General features: G+C 52.6%; 1 protein-coding gene across 1 annotated transcript in view; it reads left to right on the plus strand.

Annotated features, from left to right (window-relative positions):
• vps13c (vacuolar protein sorting 13 homolog C) overlaps positions 1-10,000 on the plus strand; it is a gene marked incomplete at its 5' end in the record, with an annotated part of 128,043 nt that overhangs the window by 50,567 nt on the left and 67,476 nt on the right. Inside the window, 7 exon segments of the mRNA XM_080531967.1 lie at positions 1-17; positions 1,274-1,353; positions 6,268-6,327; positions 7,702-7,855; positions 8,063-8,179; positions 8,829-8,932; positions 9,661-9,828. The exon segment at positions 1-17 is cut by the window's left edge and continues 137 nt beyond it. Of these exon segments, the coding sequence (XP_080388093.1) occupies positions 1-17; positions 1,274-1,353; positions 6,268-6,327; positions 7,702-7,855; positions 8,063-8,179; positions 8,829-8,932; positions 9,661-9,828 (700 nt within the window).

Genomic DNA, 10,000 nt, shown 5'->3' on the forward strand with positions numbered 1-10,000 from the left:
CTACTGGGAGATACGAGGTAGGCCCCCGTACTAGGAGATATACGGTAGGCCCCTGTACTAGGAGATATACGGTAGGGCCACTTATTACGAGATATACGTTAGGGCCACTTATTACGAGATTTAAGGTAGGGCATACTAGGAGATATACGGTAGGGCCACATACTAGGAGATATAAGGTAGGGCCACACACTAGGAGATATACGGTAGGACCACATACTAGGAGATATACGGTAGGCCCCCGTACTAGGAGATATACGGTAGGCCCACGTACTAGGAGATATACGGTAGGCCCACATACTAGGAGATATACGATAGGGTCACATACTAGGAGATATACGGTAGGGCCACTTATTAGGAGATTTAAGGTAGGGCCACATACTAGGAGATATACGGTAGGGCCACATACTAGGAGATATAAGGTAGGCCCACATACTAGGAGATATACGGTAGGCCCACATACTAGGAGATATACGGTAGGGCCACATACTGGGAGATATACGGTAGGCCCCCATACTAGGAGATATACGGTAGGCCCACATACTAGGAGATATATGGTAGGCCCCCGTACTAGGAGATATACGGTAGGCCCCCGTACTAGGAGATATACGGTAGGCCCACATACTAGGAGATATACGGTAGGCCCCCGTACTAGGAGATTTACGGTAGGCCCACATACTAGAAGATATACGGTAGGGCCACATACTAGGAGATATACGGTAGGGTCACATACTAGGAGATATACGGTAGACCCACATACTAGAAGATATACGGTAGGGCCACATACTAGGAGATTTACGGTAGAGCCACATACTAGGAGATATACGGTAGGGAGATATACGGTAGGGTCACATACTAGGAGATATACGGTAGACCCACATACTAGGAGATATATGGTAGACCCACATACTAGGAGATATACGGTAGGCCCACATACTAGGAGATTTACGGTAGAGCCACATACTAGGAGATATACGGTAGGCCCACATACTAGGAGATATACGGTAGGGCATACTAGGTAGGAGATACAGTGGGGGAAATAAGTATTTCACCCGCTACGGATTTTGTGAGTTTACCCCCTTACAACGAAATGAACTGTCTATCATTTTAATGGTAGGTTCATTTCAACAGTGAGAGAATATTAAAAAACAAAATCCCAGAAAATCATCAACATTCTCCTTATTCACTGTGCTAGCAACTATTATGTGGTAGCAGCCATCAGTGGTACCAGTCATGAATGGTGTTGCTATCGCTAACCGGTTCTGGCCTGTTCCAGACTCTCACAACGAGCCTCTCCAGCTGATCAGCTCCTCTGACAAGCACAGCTCTGACCTGCTGAAGGTGGAGTACACCAGAGTAAGTGAGACCTCCCACCTGTCATTAACCCCTACGCCCTCACCCCTAACACCTAACACCTAACACCTAACACCTAACACCTAACACCTACGCCCTCACCCCTAACCCCCTAACCCCTAACCCCTCCAACCTGTCATTAACCCCTACGCCCTCACCCCTAACACCTAACACCTAACCCCTACGCCCTCACCCCTAACCCCCTAACCCCTAACCCCTAACCCCCTAACCCCTAACCCCTAACACCTAACCCCTAACCCCTACGCCCTCACCCCTAACCCCTAACCCCTACGCCCTCACCCCCTAACCCCTACGCCCTCACCCCTAACCCCTCTGTCCCCTATCCTCTGTCTCCTATCCCCTGTCCTCTGTCCCCTACCTCCTGTCCCCTACCCCTGTCCCCTATCCTCTGTCCCCTATCCTCTGTCCCCTATCCTCTTTCCCCTATCCTCTGTCTCCTATCCTCTGTCCCCTGTCCTCTGTCTCCTATCCTCTGTCCCCTATCCTCTGTCCCCTATCCTCTGTCCCCTACCCCCTGTCCCCTATCCTCTGTCCCCTATCCTCTGTCCCCTATCTCTTGTCCCCTACCCCCTGTCCCCTATCCTCTGTCCCCTACACTCTGTCCCCTATCCTCTGTCCCCTATCCTCTGTCCCCTATCCTCTGTCCCCTATCCTCTGTCCCCTATCCTCTGTCCCCTATCCTCTGTCCCCTATCCTCTGTCCCCTATCCTCTGTCCCCTATCCTCTGTCCCCTATCCTCTGTCCCCTATCCTCTGTCCCCTATCCTCTGTCCCCTATCTCTTGTCCCCTACCCCCTGTCCCCTATCCTCTGTCCCCTATCCTCTGTCCCCTATCTCTTGTCCCCTACCCCCTGTCCCCTATCCTCTGTCCCCTATCCTCTGTCCCCTATCCTCTGTCCCCTATCCTCTGTCCCCTATCCTCTGTCCCCTATCCTCTGTCCCCTATCCTCTGTCCCCTATCCTCTGTCCCCTATCCTCTGTCCCCTATCCTCTGTCCCCTATCCTCTGTCCCCTAACCTCTGTCCCCTATCCTCTGTCCCCTATCCTCTGTCCCCTATCCTCTGTCCCCTATCCTCTGTCCCCTATCCTCTGTCCCCTAACCTCTGTCCCCTATCCTCTGTCCCCTATCCTCTGTCCCCTATCCTCTGTCCCCTATCCTCTGTCCCCTGTCCTCTGTCCCCTATCCTCTGTCCCCTATCCTCTGTCCCCTATCCTCTGTCCCCTACCCCCTGTCCCCTATCCTCTGTCCCCTATCCTCTGTCCCCTATCCTCTGTCTCCTATCCTCTGTCCCCTATCCTCTGTCCTCTATCCTCTGTCCCCTATCCTCTGTCCCCTACCCCCTGTCCCCTATCCTCTGTCCCCTATCCTCTGTCCTCTATCCTCTGTCTCCTATCCTCTGTCCCCTATCCTCTGTCCCCTATCCTCTGTCCCCTATCCTCTGTCCCCTATCCTCTGTCCCCTGTCCTCTGTCCCCTATCCTCTGTCCTCTATCCTCTGTCCCCTATCCCCTGTCCCCTATCCTCTGTCCCCTATCCTCTGTCCCCTATCCTCTGTCCCCTATCCTCTGTCCCCTAACCTCTGTCCCCTATCCTCTGTCCCCTATCCTCTGTCCCCTATCCTCTGTCCCCTATCCTCTGTCCCCTGTCCTCTGTCCCCTATCCTCTGTCCCCTATCCTCTGTCCCCTATCCTCTGTCCCCTATCCTCTGTCCCCTATCCTCTGTCCCCTATCCTCTGTCCCCTATCCTCTGTCCCCTATCCTCTGTCCCCTATCCTCTGTCCCCTGTCCTCTGTCCCCTATCCTCTGTCCCCTATCCTCTGTCCCCTATCCTCTGTCCCCTACCCCCTGTCCCCTATCCTCTGTCCCCTATCCTCTGTCCCCTATCCTCTGTCTCCTATCCTCTGTCCCCTATCCTCTGTCCTCTATCCTCTGTCCCCTATCCCCTGTCCCCTATCCTCTGTCCCCTATCCTCTGTCCCCTACCCCCTGTCCCCTATCCTCTGTCCCCTATCCTCTGTCTCCTATCCTCTGTCCCCTATCCTCTGTCCCCTATCCTCTGTCCCCTATCCTCTGTCCCCTACCCCCTGTCCCCTATCCTCTGTCCCCTATCCTCTGTCCCCTATCCTCTGTCCTCTATCCTCTGTCTCCTATCCTCTGTCCCCTATCCCCTGTCCCCTATCCTCTGTCCCCTATCCTCTGTCCCCTACCCCCTGTCCCCTATCCTCTGTCCCCTACCCCCTGTCCCCTATCCTCTGTCCCCTATCCTCTGTCCCCTATCCTCTGTCCCCTATCCTCTGTCCCCTATCATCTGTCCCCTATCCTCTGTCCCCTATCCTCTGTCCCCTATCCTCTGTCCTCTATCCTCTGTCTCCTACCCCCTGTCCCCTACCTCCTGTCCCCTGTCCCCTACCCTCTGTCCCCTATCCTCTGTCCCCTAACCTCTGTCCCCTATCCTCTGTCCCCTATCCTCTGTCCCTATCCTCTGTCTCCTATCCCCTGTCCCCTATCCTCTGTCCCCTATCCCCTGTCCCCTATCCTCTGTCCCCTATCCTCTGTCCCCTATCCTCTGTCCCCTATCCTCTGTCCCCTATCCCCTATCTCCTATCCTCTGTCCCCTACCCCCTGTCCCCTATCCCCTATCTCCTATCCTCTGTCCCCTATCCTCTGTCCCCAATCCCCTGTCCCCTATCCTCTGTCCTCTATCCTCTGTCCCCTATCTTCTGTCCCCTATCCTCTGTCCCCTATCCCCTGTCCCCTATCCTCTGTCCCCTATCTTCTGTCCCCTATCCCCTGTCCCCTATCCTCTGTCCCCTATCTTCTGTCCCCTATCTTCTGTCCCCTATCCCCTCACCCCTCATCCCTGTCCCCTGTCCCCTATCCCCTGTCTCCTATCCTCTGTCCCCTATCCTCTGTCCCCTATCCTCTGTCCCCTATCCTCTGTCCCCTATCCTCTGTCCCCTATCCTCTGTCCCCTATCCTCTGTCCTCTATTCTCTGTCCCCTATCCTCTGTCCCCTATCCTCTGTCCCCTATCCTCTGTCCCCTATCCTCTGTCCCCTATCCTCTGTCCCCTATCCTCTGTCCCCTATCCCCTGTCCCCTATCCTCTGTCTCCTATCCTCTGTCCTCTATCCTCTGTCCTAGCTGTCCTCTATCCTCTGTCCCCTATCCTCTGTCCCCTATCCTCTGTCTCCTATCCTCTGTCCCCTATCCTCTGTCTCCTATCCTCTGTCCCCTATCCTCTGTCCCCTATCCTCTGTCCCCTATCCTCTGTCCCCTATCCTCTGTCCCCTATCCTCTGTCCCCTATCCTCTGTCCCCTACCCCCTGTCCCCTATCCTCTGTCCCCTATCCTCTGTCCCCTACCCCCTGTCTCCTATCCTCTGTCCCCTATCCTCTGTCCCCTATCCTCTGTCCCCTATCTTCTGTCCCCTATCCTCTGTCCCCTATCCTCTGTCCCCTATCCTCTGTCCCCTATCCTCTGTCCCCTATCCTCTGTCTCCTATCCTCTGTCCCCTACCCCCTGTCCCCTATCCTCTGTCCCCTATCCTCTGTCTCCTATCCTCTGTCCCCTATCCTCTGTCCCCTAACCTCTGTCCCCTATCCTCTGTCTCCTATCCTCTGTCCCCTATCCTCTGTCCCCTATCCTCTGTCCCCTATCCTCTGTCCCCTATCCTCTGTCCCCTATCCTCTGTCCCCTATCCTCTGTCCCCTATCCTCTGTCCCCTATCCTCTGTCCTCTGTCCCCTATCCTCTGTCCCCTATCCTCTGTCCCCTATCCTCTGTCCCCTATCCTCTGTCCCCTATCCCCTGTCCCCTATCCTCTGTCCCCTATCCTCTGTCCCCTATCCTCTGTCCCCTATCCTCTGTCCCCTATCCTCTGTCCCCTATCCTCTGTCCCCTATCCTCTGTCCCCTATCCTCTGTCCCCTATCCTCTGTCCCCTATCCTCTGTCCCCTATCCTCTGTCCTCTGTCCCCTATCCTCTGTCCCCTATCCTCTGTCCCCTATCCTCTGTCCCCTATCCTCTGTCCTCTGTCCTCTGTCCCCTATCCTCTGTCCCCTATCCTCTGTCCCCTATCCTCTGTCCCCTATCCTCTGTCCCCTATCCTCTGTCCCCTATCCTCTGTCCTCTGTCCCCTATCCTCTGTCCCCTATCCTCTGTCCCCTATCCTCTGTCCCCTATCCTCTGTCCCCTATCCCCTGTCCCCTATCCTCTGTCCCCTATCCTCTGTCCTCTGTCCCCTATCCTCTGTCCCCTGTCCCCTGTCCCCTACCTCCTGTCCCCTACCCCCTGTCCCCTGTCTTCTGTCCCCTCACCCCTCATCCCTGTCCCCTATCCCCTGTCCCCTACCCCCTGTCCCCTGTCTTCTGTCCCCTGTCCCCTATCCCCTGTCTCCTATCCCCTGTCCCCTATCCTCTGTCCCCTATGTGTGGTGTGTGGTGTGGTGAGGTGTGTGTGGTGTGGTGGGTGTGGTGTGGTGTGTGTGTGGTGTGGTGTGTGTGGTGTGGTGTGTGTGTAGTGTGTGTGGTGTGTGTGTGTGTGTGGTGTGTGTGTGGTGTGTGTGGTGTGGTGTGGTGTGTGTGGTGTGTGTGGTGTGTGTGTGTGGTGTGTGTGTGGTGTGTGTGGTGTGTGGGTGTGGTGTGTGGTGTGGTGTGTGGTTGTGTGTGTGGTGTGTGTGTGTGTGTGTGTGGTGTGGTGTGTGTGGTGTGGTGTGGTGTGTTGTGTGTGGTGTGGTGTGTTGTGTGTGGTGTGGTGTGGTGTGGTGTGTGTGGTGTGGTGTGTGGTGTGGTGTGTGTGTGTGTGTGGTGTGTGTGTGTGCTGTGGTGTGTGGTGTGTGTGGTGTGTGGTGTGTGTGGTGTGTTTGATCAGCGTGTCTCTCTCTCTCTCTCCCTCCCCAGGCCGACGTCAGCGGTCCTAACTTCCAGACCATGTTTGACAACACGGAGCAAAAACTCAAGGTGGGTTGTTTTTTTTATCTCCAGTTGTCACGGCAACAGACCTATAGGTGCTTCAGGGGGGGCGGTGGGCGGTGGGGGTGGGGGTGGGGGGGTTACAGTGTACAGTAACCCCTCCCTCCCCTCCCTCCCTTCCCCCACCCCTCCCCTATTGTTGTCTCGTGTCCCCCCCCCCCCCTTCTTGTAATCTTTGGTTGTATGTGTTCTATTGTAAAGTGCTTTGAGTTGCATTTCACGCAACGAAAGGCGCTATATAAATAAAGCTTTACTTACTTACTTACTTACTTACTGACAGTTGTTGTTTAGCTGTTATATCTCGCTCTCACTCTGTTTTGCTGGCTACGGTATGTTATTTTATAGAGCTTGTTTTATGCTAATGACTTCCTGGTGGTGTTTAAGATGCTTTCTAAGAGCTAAAAGCCACACGTGCCACACTCTGCCCATGTTATTCTCAGTGGCGTTTATATCTTGACGTTTAAGGGCTCAGAGGCTAATGGGTTTTCTTGGGAGAGGGAGATAGTGTCATCAATTGATGGCGAACCCTCTCTCTCTCTCTCTCTCTCTCTCTCTCTCTCTCTCTCTCCCTCTGTCTCTCTCTCTCTCCCTCCCTCTGTCTCTCTCTCTCTCTCCCTCTCTCTCTCTTTCTCTCTCTCTTTCTCTCTCTCTCTCTCTCTCTCTCTCTCTCTCTCCCTCCCTGCGAAGGCTTAATCATATTTACAGAGCGGCGCTTCCAGCAGATGTGAGTCAACATGTTGACATAGTGGGCCTCCTGTTTGCCTGCAGCAAAACAGCACTAACCTGCTGCGAAAAATACTCTTTAAGTCTTTTATTGTCTTACCGTGTCTTTTTAACGATGTTTTGGAGAAAACGAGAAATGGCTCCACACCAAAGCCAATAGAGAGAGAGAACTAGGGTCACACCTGAGGGGAGGCTAGTGGAGGTAGAAAATGGAGGACATTACAATTCAGTTGTTAAGTGGTGACGTGTTTCCGGGTCCAACGTTGGCTGAGGCGTTCTCTTCGAAATGCCTCAGTAATAATAATAATTCATTATATTTGTATAGCACTTTTCCGAGGCTCAAATACCCTGACAATATGGGAAAAACAGGAAAGTGCTGCGTCCCTTGTTGTATGAATAGATCCCAGTCTAAAAAACGATTGAACTGTCATTCTACCGCTGTAGTACACTGGTACTCTGGTGCGGGGAATTTCTGGTTTGGACCCGGAAATTGCTAAACGTCACGTTTGACGTCAGACTTAACAACCGAATGAGCCCGTTCCCCCCCCCCCTCCCCTGCCAAGGTCATCCATGTGAAGTGTTCTGGTCGTGGTTGTGTTTCATGTGAAGTGTTCTGGTCGTGGCTGTTCTGTGTTTCAGGTGGAGTTCTCCTCCCTGGACTTCCTGCTCCACACCAAAGCTCTTCTCTCCACCATCAACTATCTGAACACGGCCCTGCCGCAGGACCTGACCTCCTCCACCGACAGACAGGCCAAGAAACAGACGGACAGAGGCCCGGGACAGGGCAAGACCGGTACAGGACACACTACAGTGGAAAGACTGGCAAACAATGACAAAATAAACTGTTAAAAAGTTACAAACAATGAAAAAATTAACTGTTAAAAAGCGACAAACAACGAAAGTCTGCCTTTGAAAATTCACCGGTCCAAACATCTCCAACAACCTGAGGGTGAAATAATATCCTCTCGTTTTAAAAACATCGTTTGTTTCCTTTCCAAAGTGTCGAAGGGACCTAAAGACGCCAACATCTTCAACCTCAAGCTGTCTGCGGTCCTGGGGTCCTTCCGCGTGCAGGTCTGTGACGACAGACGCAACATCGCTGACATCAGGATCCAGGGTAAGACGCACAGCACGCTGTACCCAGATCTTCTAACACGGGGCCTCCTCATCCAACCCAGCGCTAAACTCCGGACCTTCGGGTACAGAGCCTTCAGTGTGGCAGCCCCCCCCCCCCACCCTCTGGAACTCTCTACCCAAGGATATCCGCGACTCTCTAACCCTGGACATGTTCAAAGCTGCCCTTCAAACCCACCTGTTCACCATCGCATTCAACCTGTAGAAGCTGTTTCACTGTTCCTTGTTTTGTGAGTTTGTCTCTCTGGCTCTGTTCTGTTTGTCCCATTCCCTTGGAAAACGACCGTGGGTCTGTGAAAGGCGCTTTATCATTTTAAGTTATTATTATGATTATTATTATTAGATCTGTCCCTGTGTCTATGACAACGGCCGCTCATTGTCACACATCACGAAACGGAACGAGGGACGGAATATCAAACACACCCCGTTCCATGGCTTACAATGAGCCGCGTCCTCCGATTTCTACCTCCACCGGCCTGCCCCCCGGTGGTGTATGAGAAAGTCCCATGCTGGTCAAGCTAACGCCTGTCTGTTGTACACTCAAATATCAATGTTGTTTACTTCCTGGTCCAGGTCTAACGTCTCTGAGGCTTGAGCTCAGCGGGCTAACCCCGTCTCCTGTGTGTCCTCAGGTATCGATGCGTCCGTGCTGGTCCAGGCCAAGGCCACGGAAGTGTTCGCCAGGCTCAGAGACATCGTGGTCATCGACGTCGACCCCAAAACCATCCACAAAAACGTAGGAGCTGTCGTGGGAGCTGTCACAACCTGTCATAAGCTGTTATAAGATGTTATACGCTGTCATAAGCTGTCATAAGCTGTTATACGCTGTCATAAGCTGTCATAAACTGTTGTAAGCTGTCATAAACTGTTGTAAGCTGTCATAAGCTGTTATAAGCTGTTATAAGCTGTTATGACACATGTACGTACCCTGTCCCTGGCTGTAGGCGGTGTCATAAGATGTCATAAGCTGTCATAAGCTGTCATAAGCTGTTATAAGCTGTTATAACACATGAACGTTATAAACTGTTGTAAGCTGTTATAAGCTTTCATAAGCTGTCATAAGCTGTCATAAGCTGTTATAAGCTGTCATAAGCTGTTATAAGCTTTCATAAGCTGTCATAAGCTGTTATAAGCTTTCATACGCTGTTATAACACATGAACGTACCCTGTCCCTGGCTGTAGGCGGTGTCATAAGCTGTCATAAGCTGCTATAAACTGTTGTAAGCTGTTATAAGCTGTTATAACACATGAACACCTGTCCCTGCCTGCAGGCGGTGTCATAAGCTGTCATAAGCTGTCATAAGCTGTTATAACACATGAATGTACCCTGTCCCTGGCTGTAGGCGGTGTCATAAGCTGTCATAAGCAGTTATAAGCTGTCCTAAACTGTTATAAGCTGTCATACGCTGTCATATGCTGTCATAAGCTGTTATAACACCTGTACGTCCCCTGTCCCTGTCCCAGGCGGTGTCCATCGTGGGGGAGGAGGTGTTCAGCTTCCGCCTGTCCCTCTACCCCAGCGCCACCCAGGGGGGGGGCTACCACGACACCAACCAGGTGGACGGCAAGATCACCCTGAGGCTGGGCTGCATCAAGGTGGTCTACCTGCACAAGTTCCTCATGAGCTTCCTGGTGAGACACACACACACACACACACACACACACACACACACAGAGACACAAACACAGACAGACAGAGACACACACACACACACACACACACACACACACACACACACACACACAGACAGAGACAGAGACACAGACACACACATACACACACACACACACACACAGAGACAGA

Source organism: Nansenia antarctica, assembly GCF_963989245.1.
Source record: "Nansenia antarctica genome assembly, chromosome: 5".
NCBI classification, from domain to species: domain Eukaryota; kingdom Metazoa; phylum Chordata; class Actinopteri; order Argentiniformes; family Microstomatidae; genus Nansenia; species Nansenia antarctica.